The sequence below is a fragment of the Halichoeres trimaculatus genome, unplaced genomic scaffold, assembly GCF_033239565.1.
Source record: "Halichoeres trimaculatus isolate MK-OKI-2021-1 unplaced genomic scaffold, fHalTri1.1 fHalTri1_scaffold_1, whole genome shotgun sequence".
NCBI lineage: Eukaryota > Metazoa > Chordata > Actinopteri > Labriformes > Labridae > Halichoeres > Halichoeres trimaculatus.
The window spans coordinates 5,287,780-5,301,801 of record NW_027437179.1 but is presented as its reverse complement, the minus strand read 5'-3'; the positions used below and the strand labels follow the sequence as shown (position 1 = coordinate 5,301,801).

The 14,022-nt window shown below is 41.5% G+C and overlaps 1 protein-coding gene across 1 annotated transcript; it reads left to right on the top strand.

The window, feature by feature from the left end:
- The first annotated feature begins 459 nt into the window (after nt 1-459).
- mkrn2 (makorin, ring finger protein, 2) lies at nt 460-13,727 on the top strand. The gene is made up of 10 exons (XM_074673209.1): nt 460-627; nt 5,441-5,569; nt 5,789-5,919; nt 8,557-8,688; nt 8,806-8,984; nt 10,983-11,048; nt 12,074-12,222; nt 12,680-12,790; nt 12,905-13,049; nt 13,151-13,727. The coding sequence occupies exons 1-10, from the start codon at nt 602-604 to the stop codon at nt 13,307-13,309; spliced, it is 1,227 nt and encodes a 408-aa protein (XP_074529310.1). The 5' UTR covers nt 460-601; the 3' UTR covers nt 13,310-13,727.
- The last annotated feature ends 295 nt before the right edge of the window (nt 13,728-14,022 follow it).

The window sequence follows — 14,022 nt, the reverse complement described above, 5'->3', positions numbered from 1 at the left end:
AAAAAAAACAAACAAAAAAACAAAAACAAATTAAAACATAAAAATGGGGGCTGGGGGATGAAACAAAGTATCTTAAAAAAAAAAAAAAAAGATAATAATAATACCACCAAAATTGTACTACTAGAAAAAGCATAAAATACGAGTGTGGCACAAAATGGCAAGCTTTCCAATCAAATAAAATATTTAGATTTAAAGTGCTTCAGTCATAATCCATAAAAGTAAAAAAAAATTAGCCTAGATTTGACAACATTTACGCCTGAGGCTGACTTCAGAGGAGTTATGTGCTATGATCTCCTTGGTTTGGTCAGAACCATGGGTCAAAACTCGGAACCGAATGTAATAGAGCAAAACAGACAAACAGGCCATAATTGTCCAAGAGTAGCAGTGTGTGCTACATTTTCGTATTTACTTTTATCATAAAGTTTAATATAAAATATAATACAGCAGAAAGGTTTTGACCTGCTCTGTTTTGGTAAGATAAACAAATCCATTTTGGGGGAACCGTCCTGCTGTGACTCATGTTTGCTCCCGGCTGTGTTTGGACGAGACACCAACGTGACACCTTAAGAGCAGCCGTCATTCTCGAAGCTCCGCGAGGAAGATGAGTACCAAACAGGTGACCTGCAGGTGAGTCTGTTCCTCCGTGTCTGTTCCTCACCTGTCTGCCAGTCTCTCACCTGTCTGCTCGTCAGTCTCACTCTCTGTTAGTGACGTAGATAGCGGCGGACGCGTTAGCCTCGTGCTAATGTTTTTAGCAGTTAGCTGTTAGCTTGTCCTTTCAAGGGGTGAGAAGTTACAGAATGACAAAGAACCGCCTCAGAGCTGATACACCCTGATACATGAATCCAGACTCTTGTTCTTATTGTAGAAAAAGGTGTACAGAGCATAAAAACACTCAGATAGTGAATAAATAACCAGCACAGAGACGATAATGTGACGATGGATGAATTCAGACATGTTCTCTGAACGTTAAAGCCCATCTTCATAAACAAACGTCTGCTGATGTGTCTGTGTTGATATGTGGGACTATATAAGCTCATGTGGCAGCTGTTGCATTGCTCATGTGCGTAAAAGTCTAAATACATTCATTCTGACAGAATACAAGGGGTGTTTTCAATGGTTGTTTTCCTGACTGCAGTAAAATATCTTGTGGTGGTTTCTGGTCGAGTGCTTCTGAAAAACAACTAAAACACTTCAGACTGTACAAAGCAGAGTACATTGACTCTTGGCTACATCGACTCTTCACTGTGCTTATAGAGATACTTTGATCTGACTAATGTGCTTGAGATGCATGAACGACAGTCTTGGCTAACAGTGAAGGTTAAATTAGAGTCAGGTCTTCAGTCATTCATGCTAAGTGTCACACTGAACAGGACACTATTGTTCTTCCATGGTAAATCGAAATATTCTGGTCTTGGTCATGATTACATGACATGATAAGTGAGCTCTGGTTGTCTGGTTATCTCATCTCCTAGTCCAGGAACAAACTGCATGATAAGAGCTGGTCTTTTTAGAGGATCACCTGCCCAGGATGAGCTCCCTACAGGCACAGTAATGTGAGACACATGGATAACAGAATTTTACTCTAACAATTTTTGAATTTGTCTATGTATGTTATTTTTTTAATTAACTGATCTATTGTTTTTTAAGGAAACTGAGTAATGTTTATTTTATTTTTGAATTGATGTATTATTATTGTTTTTGGATTTTTGTTTTGTTGAGTGAACCCCAGAAAGACTGGCAACCACTTTGTGGAAGCTGACGGCGGACGGAGAAAAATAGAAAATACATCCCTAAAACCTAAAGTGAGGACATAGTAGTACATCCAAAGAACAGACTTCTTCTTATGATCATTGAAAAAAAGAGAATCATACAAGTAAACTGATATTTTGTGAAATACTTTACATTTCTAGTCCCATCTAAATTGGCAGTAAATGCATTTATCAGATTTTATTCAGACATCATTATTTGTCTTATCGTTTCTTTTTTTCCAAGCCTACCATATTTAGCACTTTGGTTCCAATACAGCCGTTCCTCTCTGTCTGCAGTTGCTACTCTGTCTCTAGCATTGTCTCACCAACAGTACCACCTGATTGATGACACACAGAACCACTTTTTGGAAAACTTGACTTACTGTAGAAAACTTAAGGAAGCTTTTTATTTTATTTTATTTTTTTGAGTTTTCATTTCACTTTACAAGACAGCTACTGAGCCTGGGAGCTGTTTAATAAACATATACTTAGCGGTGTTTAAACAAAGTTTAAGTGTTTAAGAGTTTGTATTATGCCAAATTTGACACCAATATTTTCACTTTTACTGCAAATGAATATCAGCCCCAAATATCGATTATCCTCCCCCTTGACTACTGATAATTGGTATCGGTATCTGCCCTGAAGAAACCATACTGGTCTGTCTCTAATCAAGTAAAAGTGTTTCAAGTCAATACTGAATGTGGGGGAAGTTTGAGGTTGTGAGGTAAGCTTGTATTCGAGAAATTTGGAGGAGACTTATTGCAGTAGACGATTAAAAAAAAACTCTCTGGTGTGCTTACATACAAAGACATCTAAAATTTGTACTTGCAGCTTCCTTTTGACCGGGACTGGCAGGAAAACCTCAAATGTACGACTCTTAAAACAAAAGAAGCTCTTTATCTATGAGAGAAGAAAAGGCAAAATGTATCCAAAAACGAAAGCTCAGCTAAAGCGCTCAAAGTAAAATACACAAGGGACCAAGAAAATTTTCAAAACACTGGATAAAACACTTAAATAAGAAGTTACAGCCAGAGCTAGTAACCAAAAGTAGAAAACACACTGGGCAAGGTCTTGGAGGACAAGGCAGGTTGACATACGAACAAACAGACTTGAAGAGATGATCTGAAACAAGACAAGGGGAAGACACAGACTTTAATACAAGAAGTAATGGGACACAGGGGGAAACAATGAGGGATGGGGCTGACAAAACAGCGGGTGAAAAAAACTGGAGAAGTGGCCTGAAAGAAGAGACGTTACTTCAAAATAAAATCAGATGAGACGAACATGAAAGATGAAACTGAAGTAACAAGGTGCAAATCTAACATAAGCAACAAAACATGACCCCTCTTCTGTGACTAAAACAAAGATAAAAGCCCTGTAAGTGCCCTTGACCTGAAAACTGTTGTACACAAAGTGCCCTCTGAATTACCCTCTAGTGGATAGAATGTTAAAAACATCGTGCCTAGATGTTTAAGACTGAACAACCGCTGCAGGGAGGACTGTAGCCTCTGTACACAAGGTGTGCACTTTAGGTGTGCAACATGAAAACATGCTCAAATTGTGACATGATTGGTGAATAATAGATGTAACAACTGAAAAACTGAGACATCTTGCTCTGTTCTGTACTGGGGATTTTTCATGCCCCTTAAGATAAAAGATAAGATAAGATGAAAATACTTTATTCATCCCAGAAGGGAAATTCATGAAGGGGACATATCATGCTGATCTGTGATTTAATGCTTACATATAAAATAATAAATTTGAAAATAAGACCTTACACCCCCTGAATTTTCAAAAAATGAGATATTGTATTTTTTCTGATATCCTAGAACGAGATTTGATGCCTCTGAAAATAGGTCATTGACATTTGGCTTCGAGATTTCGACCTTCGTGACGACACGAGGATCCTTTATTTTATTGGAGTAATCTGATAAAGCAGCTCCTCCTCTGTGATGTCAGTTAGTCACACAACCGCCACCGAGGGATACACCCACCAAGAGCCGAGTATAAACGTATAAACTATACATGTTACAGTACCGGTCTGACTCACCACACTGAAGCGTCCTGAGATGATCTGTGTCCAGGTGGATTTTCTTCCTCCTGAGCTGCAGAACCGTCCGGGTCTGACTCGGGGTCCAATACAAAAGGACGTATCCTACACTCTGCCGTTTTATTAGTGCTATCAATGCCTTACAGTGAAGTTTTGGCAAACAGCAAACTCGCTCGGTCTGCTCCATTCAATTTGGCGATTTTGTAAATACTGCCATGCTGCAAAAACCGCCCCCTGGCTCTACCCCCTCCGCCCCTCTGATAGATCTGACCAATCAGAGCACAAAGGGCTGTGACATTGCGAGGTTACTGGAGGTCATTCTGGAAACGGAGCGTTTCAACGAGATCTTCAGAATGGCCTAAACTGAGGATATTAAGAACGCTATTGTGGGGCAATGAAGGAACTAAATGACTTGTACTGTGGGCAGAAATGCTTTACAGGCATCCTAGTCTGGCATAGTGAAAAGGAGAAACAAGCTTGATATGTCCCCTTTAACAGAAATGTTTTGGGTTGGTTTTAGCATCCAGAACATTCAGCTATGTGTCATAATAAGGAATGGGTACCTTTCACATTTAAAGGATTTGGTACCAATGCCCTGTACCTGGCAATCAGTATCGGTACTCAACGGTACCAATTTTTGGTCCTTTTTTGTGTTTAGTGGTGAAAAAAATCATTTTTGTTAATAATAAAATCTAAATTTCCTTCAATGTAAATATTTGTTCTTCTATATATCACCTTGAAATGCTGTGTTCATGTCCAATATGGAAAATTGCCTACTCTTCCACTCCTTCACTGTTACAAGGATGTGTTTAGGTACCTAAACATGGTACCTTTTGATATATGAATTGGTACCCGGTACTTTTGACAGAATTTGGTTGGTACCTATAAAAGTACCTAATTCTGTACCCATCCCTAGTCATATTTGTCATTTTAATTAGAGAAACATGACATTGTAGAATTGCAACAGTGGAGGAGGCTTCTGGAGTGCTTGAAGTGCATAGCTGCACATGCTACACTGCAAAAACTAAAATCTAATTGAGTATTGTCTTATTAGACTTGATATGAGCCACATTCACAAGACAAGACCAGAAAAAAATGTCTTTTTTTCAAGACCCTTGACAAAAACGACTCCTGAATTGTTTGTAAATAAAAATTATCTGCCAGTGTGAAAAGATGTTGTATTTGCTTGTTTGTTACATTTCTTGTGTCAAGACTTTATTTCTATTTGAAGAACTTTGAAGGGTAATTTTGTTTCACCACTTTTGCTGTTTTTTTACTCTTAACAGTTTAGGAGTCACAGGCATCTCTTTTGTCATTAAGGATTTTGAAGTGAGACTTTTTTTTTCTGTGGCTGGGGTAAATAAATTTCTCACAAACCAGACTCAGAGAGCTCCTGTGAAAGCCAGCAGTCATAAAAACCCTAAAAACATAAATGTACAAACTGTTTTATCAGAGTTTCTCTAAACACTTGAAAAGATCTTGGAAGGTTTTCAGTTAACTGCTCTTTAGAATGATGGCTGAGCTGTCAGCCAATCACAGAGCAGATGTTTTCCTGTCACCATAGTGATGACTGTGTGTGTGTGTTTTCAGAAGTAGTCTGCTTCTGTGAGGCAGGAGTAACAGGTCTGTGGTGTTTCAGGTACTTCCTCCACGGCGTGTGCAGGGAGGGAAGCCGCTGCATGTTCTCCCACGACCCGTCGACCAGTAAACCCTCCACCATCTGCAAGTTCTACCAGAGAGGGGTGTGTGCCTACGGAGATCGCTGCAGGTAACTCTCACCTGTTGACAAATGCTAATCTCATTGCTAATGCTAGCATGGCTTATAAACCCACATTCATTAAGATCAGTCTCACAGGTTGATGTTTTTCTGAGGGGTAACAGGTAACACCTGACAGGTAACGTCAAATCCTGTCCTGTGTAAATGTCTCTGACCTCTGAAATGACATCACTTCCTGCGTGTACTCAAGTGTGTGTGACCTGTTTGCAGGTATGACCACGTGAAGGCCTCATATAGAGGAGGGGGAGGACCTCCAGAAAACCACTCCAGTGTAGGAGGAGCTGGGGGTGGAGCTTCAGCAAGGGGCGGAGCAAAGAAGACGATGGTGATGAGAGACAGAGGTGAGTCACTTTCACAGATGACGCACCATAGACTGTATAAAACATGGACGTAGTCTCGCCAACGTCACCCGTCTGTTTCTGAAACGGAAAATATATATATAGCGGCCATATTGGTAGTGGTAAGGGCTTCGCCTACAGCCATAGGGCGCCGACTGTCACGTGACCCTCAGCTGTGCCTCTTATTGGGGGAGCTTGTGATCTTAATATCCTCTGAATGGCCGCGTTAGAAAAAAATTCCCCCCTCTACAGTGGGTGCGGATAGTAAAATTAGGGACTCAGACAGGAGACGTTTTTTGAACCAGTCAGTAAATAGGTTAATTTCTGCTTTGAAAATGGCCTTTTTTGGTTGGTGTGTTTGTGACTTCAGGTACTTCCGGAGCCAGCCTCAAGCGAACACTCCAGAAACAGCAGATTTTAGCTCTTCAGCATTGTCTCATATTCTTAGAGCGGAGGCTGACGCTTGGTTTAACCCTCCTGTTGTCCTGTGGTCAATCTGACTCCAAATTCAGTCTTTTGCTTTTAAAATGTGTTTTCATTCATGAAATTATCTGAGATTAACTGTGTTTTTTCAGTGCTATACTCTTCATGAACACACTAAATTTTAGGTAATTTGACTGAATTATGGGTGTTTTATTGAATTTAACAACATCTGTTGTTCTCTGGGGTCAAAATGATCCCACAGTATAAAGTGGGGCAAAAGAGAAAAAGATCAAACAATACAGCTTTCCAAAACATTTTTGCAAGGCCCATCTGCCCCCGTTTTTTACAAAAGGGGGGAAATGTGTGGTTGTGGGTTGGACTGAAGTTAGAATAAAGGTGTAACACAGAATTGATTGAATAAATTTATCTTATATTCCTTAAATAAAATTCAAACCATATGGGGTTATTTTGAACCTAGAGGACAGAGTGTACGATAACACCAGGGGGGGGTGTTCATAGATCAGGGAGGTCATTTCAGCGCAAAACTGCGAACGCAAGTCCAGAGATTTTCCAAAGAATCAATAACTATATTAATGGATGGACAGGGAGAGTGAGGCTGTTTGCATGAGACAACATCTAGATTAAAAAAAAATTGAAAATGCTTTCCTTTGCATTTCAACATGATAACACACACAAAAAAACAACAACTGAAAATGCTGAGGTATTCATGCCAGACCAGCGGGTGGCAGTCTAACTTCTCATAAAACACCAATGAAAAACGGCAAGCATCTAGGAAAAAAGATTTCAGTACACACAAAACCTACAGTAAGCACGTTCAGAATCCTGTTTTTTTCATCTGAAAGATGTTGATAACACTACGACTGGGGGTCAGGGCACCACGATGTAGTTATTAAAGCTGCAGTTCCTCCAGTGTCTGTGGAATCACCAGAAACACACCTACTCAAAAAGTCCATCTCAGAGGCAGGGCTCACCTGGCGGACAGGTGGGCACCCTGTAGCTGTTAACTGTCATCACCCTCTCTGATGAATGTAAGAGGAGAGTACATTGGGCTGATATGTGTCATATCACAGACAATAGCCACGGTTACGTGAGGAGTTCTTCATCTTTCCGAATGGAATCTTTCCGAATGACTTTTCCGAAAATAATAGTTTACATGGAAAGGAATATTCCAACCTCTGGTCTACATGCGCCGCTGTAATCAAACAGAATAGTCAATGGGGCATGTGGAGAGAAATGTAAGCATCACAAGATTTATCAAAGATGGAGTACGACAGTTTTTTTTCGCAAGTTTGTCGTCCGCCCAGTCTTGAAATTATGTTTATTTCTCTCAAAGTTTGGATCAAATACAAACTTTCCGCAGCAGTCCAGTGCTGACGGCTCGCCGCCATTTTTAAAGTTGAGGAACGTCTCTAGTTTCGTCTTATGTCATATCTGAGCATGCGCTGAAAGAACGTACCCTGACGACTTTCCATTTGAGTGGATACATGATACCTCAATCGGTTTGGGGAAAGGAATATTCCACCCCTGTTAAACCGATTAAATGTCCATTCTGATTGGCCCTTTTCTTTCAGAATGAGGTGTCTACAAAGGTTAAATTCTTTCTGTTTGAGCAAATAAACCGAATGCAAGCAGAATATTTGGGTCCATGTATACGTGGCTAGTGATTGAAGCTACATTGGCTTGGTTAGCTTTCTGTTTCTGAGTTTTATTCTGACATGAACGCTGATGCGTTCCGCTCTTCGCTTGTGGAGGATACAGCTAGACCGACCAACAGAAGCAGAGCACTTCAGCACACAAATAGATCAGAGAGGCCGAGCTGTAGAGAAGTATCACCAAAGATGAGTGTGTTGGCAGAGTGATTTCTGAGCAGCAGAGAAACGCTCTGCTCTCTGTTGCAGGCTCTGTTTAAACTGGCTGCAGGAGAAACACCAGTGAAGCTGATCAGAAGCTGATGTTAATTAATTCAGCAGAATAAAATGCTGGAGATTTCCTCACTTGCATTCAGTGATGTGTCAAACCTCCGTAAAGACAAACTGACCGTTTTTACACAGGACAGGCGCCCCAGTTTGCAGGCTCAGAGCAAAGCGTTTCTGATGTGATCTGGCAGATCTGCAGGTCTGTGAACCAACACAGGCTAATGTCTGTCCACCTGTCTGTCTGTCTGTCTGTCTGTCTGTGTGTGTGTCTGTCTGTCAGTCCTTGGTGTCGACAGTATGTTCGGGGGTCCGGTTGAAAGCTTGGGGTCAGGGCACACGGCAGCAGCAGCGGCTCCTCAGTCGTACGTGGACGCCATCAGATCGGGTCTTGACCCTTCTGCACAGGAACAGGGTTGGTCACACTGAATACTCTCTTCTGATTGGCTCTTTAAACTGTGAGGTGTCCTGAGAATGAAAAAACAGTGGAATAAACTCAGTCACTGTGTTTTTATTTGACCTGCTCTCTCAGCACCACCTCCTCCTCCTGTGGGCGGGGCTTATCAGGAGCCCCAGCTGTGTCCGTACGCCGCAGCTGGACACTGTTACTACGAGGAGAGCTGCACGTATCTTCACGGTGACTTGTGTGAGGTGTGCGGGCTGCAGGTGCTCCATCCTCACGACGCCGAGCAGAGGAGAGCTCACGAGAAGGTGTGTATGACCACTTCCCCATTCACGAAGCATTCATACATCTGTAACTTAGATTTGCATAAAAAAAACTAATTTTTATATATCTATATTGTTGTTGTGATGCTGCTGCACCTGTATGCTTAGCTCAAGCTCAATGTACTTAACTGATAGTTTAATTCAGTAGTTTTTATTTTTGAAAGTAGAATGTGCTGTTCAAAACCACAGCAGTGTCACCACTTCATCGAGGAGGCAGGAAACGCTGTGATGTAACAAGTGACCTATGGCTAAGCCACGCCCCACTCACCGACTTAGACAAACAAACATTCAGTAACAGGTGCTATGGCAGGTTTTACAGAAGGAGACATTTCACAGGATGCTGTTGATGATTTTTGGAGCCAGAAAGATCATAGATCATCTTTCAGTCACCAAAAGGCTCTAAACTCCTCATTGGAGGGATATATGAATCATTTTATTGTTGAGAAGTTCAATAAAAAACTTCATTTACAGACTTAATTTACAGCTCCCAGAGCAAACCTGATAAACAGCATCTGGTTAGCATTAGCATCTCAGACAACAAGACAGAGAATCAGCATTGGTCAGGACAAAAATATAACCTCCTTTTTACCATCCTCACCAAGAGTGTGTCTCTGTTAGTTTGGAGCTACAGGATTCACACTGAATCATTCAGCACAACGTTTGCCAACCTTTGTTGTCCCAGCTATTACAGATAAGCTAATGAAGCTAAGCTCCAGAAGCTAACGTTGGCTTAACTAGAGCCCTTTGGACAACACCTAACAATTTCTGGGTTTCCATCACACCTTTTCATAGAATAAAAGTGATACAGCTAAAGTTTCAATAAAGTACAGTTGCGACTTGCTGGTGTTTCCGTTATGACTAGAACTACACACAACTGGAGTAAAGTAAAACATAACATCCATCCAGATGCTGCACTCATGATGATGCTGATACATGACTATTAGTGTTTTTATTCACTGGACAAACTGTCGGCCGTGATTACGCTAACTCAAAACAGGCAGGAACACAACGCAGAATGAAGATCATCATCTCCAGCTCACCTGCTCTCTCTGACACACACACATTCACACACCTCTGTCCCTCCTTCTGACCAGCTCACAGCCGTCCTGATGCCTTCACTACTCACGGTCAAAAACACAAACATCTGCTCTAAACATACAACTAACAGCAGAGCTGTTACAATATGAGCGCCTGAGTCTGTATGTGTGGATGTGGACACATGCCAGGGGATGAGGGAGGTCCGTTATGTTTTTCATCATAGTCTTAGTCGACAATATTAACTCTGTTGTTATGATATGACGATTTTGAAATAAAGGTGTTTCCATTGCACTTTTGTGATAAAGTTCAATATCGAAACTTCAGAAAACCCACCTCATGACAGTGTAAAAACTTTCTATCAAAATTTGGACGTTTTTCTTAATTTTGGTGTTTTCATATTGTTTTTTTTTTAGTGCGACTAATGAACCTAACAAAGCGACATGATGAACACAGCTAAGGGCTAATGGTCGGCTAACTTTAGCTAACGTTAGTAGGGATGGGTACTGACCAAATTCTGTCAAAAGTACTGGGTACCGATTCACTTAAAATCAAAAGGTTCCATGTTCAGGTTTCTAAACACATCCTTGTGACTGTGAGGGAGTGGAAGAGTAGGCGATTTTCCATGCTGGACATGAACACAGCATTACAAGGTTATATATTGAAGACTAAATATGTTCATTGAAAAAAAATATTATCAAAAAAATTGATATTTTTTACATAAACACAAAAAAGTACCACATATTAGTACCACTGAGTACCGTTCCAGTTGCCAGGTACCAGCATTAGAACCCATTCGTTTCAAAGGTACCCATCCCTAAACGTTGGAAATGCATCCACAATAAGGAGACGTGTATCTTTGTGTCTTTGTATCTCAGTCATGGAAAAAAATGTATTAACATCTTGTTCATTTCCAGTTATTCACCAATAATCTCTGTGTGTCTGCAGATGTGTCTGCTGGCCTTCGAGGCCGACATGGAGAAGGCGTTTGCAGCCCAGCTCAGCCAGGATAAGGTGGGTGGAGTCGGAGATCAGAGGCCTTATTTAAAACCACTGTTTACCCACAAAATGATGAAGGGTGGGATGTTTACGTTCTGATACATGTTTAGCTTAGCATCAGGAGAGTCCACTGATCATATTTAATATTCATCACAATGGAGGGTCACTTGTGTGTTTCAGTAATCAGTATTTTTGGATCCATAGGCCTGTTTGACGACTGATCCTGTTGTAAGCAAGAACAGTGATTGTTGTTAGGGATGGGTAAGTTCTGGTATTGGTATCAGGTATTGAGATGATTTCAGCGTTTTCTCAAGGCTGATACCATCAGATAATACTTGAGGCAAAAATAATCTTACATTGAGTAAGTCCTCCTCACCAGTAGTTGGCGCTACGTGATGCAGTTTGACACCATGGCAAATATGCACCAAGTTCTGTTCATATAATATGAATGAACCAGGGAGAACAGTTGAACTGTTTTATTTTGGGATTCAGTTTATTGAAAAAAAAACTTTAACTCTGACAGTTGTAAACTTTATTTGCATGTTTGTACATTTATTTAAAAATATTTGTAAACACAGAGCTGTTTGTGTTTTCTTTTGGACTTAGTTGCAGAGTGATTGTGCTGTCTGTGATCAAAATGATCTGTGACTCTGAATTTAAATTTTATTTCATTTTTTTTTTTTTTCCTTTTTTAAAAATATATTTATTTCCCCTTTATTTGAACAAATGTCAGCAATATGGATGTGCAGTTAGATTTGTTAACATTTGTCTCACATATTTCAAATGGCATTAATGCAAGACCCACCCACCTGCACACCCAGGTATTACTTATAAGGCTGTGCAACTCACAACTGGTATACAATCATTTAACAGATGTATATTTACAAATTATACACAATAATTATTTTAGAAAAAGGAAAAATCAAACAGTAATAATAAAAGATAGTTATAAATAAGAACTCAGTGGAATACTTGTATGGTGTTGGTCTGGAAAAAAGTGATATCGAACATCCCTAATTATTGTTGTTGTTGTTGTCCAGGTGTGCTCTATCTGTATGGAGGTGGTGGTACAGAAGGCGAACCCGTCAGACCGCAGGTTCGGCATCCTCTCCTCCTGCTGTCACACCTTCTGTCTGGCCTGCATCCGGCAGTGGCGCTGCACCAGAAACTTCAGCAACAAGATCATCAAGTAAGAGCTCACATGGCTCCAGAAAGCAGCTCAGGGTCTGCGAGTCTCTCAGATCAGCTGATATAAGCTCATGCCATGTCTACATGTAGCTGGGTATCAGGGAAATCACATAAACTTTCATCGAACACACCTGTCATCCACGCAAAACTGCAGCTTTACTTCACTAAAAACAATGTTTTCTGAAAACTCCGGCTAAAGTGAAGAGTTTTAAAAACTCTGGTTTCATGGTTTTGTGTAGACGAAACTGTGTAGGTTCGAGTTGGGGGGTATTCGTTTTTGAAAATGCCCGGCTACATGGGTACTTAGGTACAAGGCCTAAGTCTGCTAGGTCAGTACAGCAGGTTAGAGTCTTAAAGTGCGAACAGAGTTTGGTCTGCAGGGTCAGAGGTGTTTGGGGTATGAAGGAGATCCTTTCTGTTTGGAAACTGGTCTGTAAAATCCTCTCTGCCTCTTCCAGGGCGTGTCCAGAGTGTCGAGTCTCTTCAGAGTTTGTGATCCCCTCAGTCTACTGGGTGGAGGACCAGGACGACAAGGACCACCTCATAGAACTCTTCAAGTCTGGAGTCGGGTGAGCTGAGGCTGATGGAGGCTGACGATGAAACCTTTGAATAGATTTTGGGGTCAGTGGGTTTAAGACCTGATAGAGGACTGAACTAATGAGAGTGACTTCCTGTCTGTGCAGGAAGAAGGCCTGTAAGTACTTCGACCAGGGTCGCGGCTCGTGTCCGTTTGGAGGGAAGTGTTTGTATCTTCACGCCTTCCCTGATGGATCCCGAGCAGAACCTGACCGGCCGCGGAAACAGCTGAGCTCTGAGGGGAACGTCCGGGTCAGACAAACCTCTAATCTGAACCCAAAGTTGTAGTTCATCCACCCAGTGTGTTGGGATTTGTAGTTTTTAACAGTGTCATCTCTGTTTGTGTACTTCAGTTTATGAACAGCGTCCGTTTGTGGGATTTCATCGAGGAGCGCGAGCAGCGACCCGCCGCGGCCCTGCAGATGGATGATGACATCACAGAGCTGAGGGAGCTCTTCATGCAGATGTCTGGACCGAGCCATGACGGTGCTGAATCTGGTGCGGACCAGTGAGGACCAGATCAGAGCAGGTCCACCTGACAGGGGCCATGTTTGTGGACATGTAGTTTAAATATAAAATCATGTGATCACTCTGCAGTTCTCTGGTTTGCCTCAGTCCATCGTGTCATGAAGGTTGGTTATCGGTTACCGATTTATGATAAACATTTAATTTATAGTGTAAATAAGTTCATACGGAGTCAGTGTGAAGTCATCCAGTGGTGATGTATTCAGATCACGCTTCTTTCTCTATTCTATCCAAACCTGCAGACGCTCACAGTGCTGACCAGGACTTAACGTGACAGAAGAGAACAGCAGTTAGGACGCTTTGGCCCCGTTTCCACCAAGCAGTCCGGTTTAGATCAGTACAGTTTGGTACGGGTTGGCTCAGTTGAGCCTGATCCCGTTTGTGTTTCCACAGCCAACCGTGCCCCCCCCGTGGTAGGCAGCGTGTAAGCTGGATGTCAACAGCTGCATCAGTTTTATAACGGTGTGACGCCATAGCAGCGCAACACAGCGTACCCACTAATAAATCCACTGAAGAAGAAAAATGCAACACTAGGGATGTTCGATACCACTTTTAAATAGACCGATATCAGTACCTCCTCTTGAGTACTCACTGATACCTTCAGTACTTTTGATACATAAAATTTAAATTCACAGTGGCAGGTCATTTGAACAGAGACAGCACAGTCACTCAGCAATCCAGTCCAAAATAAAACACAAAC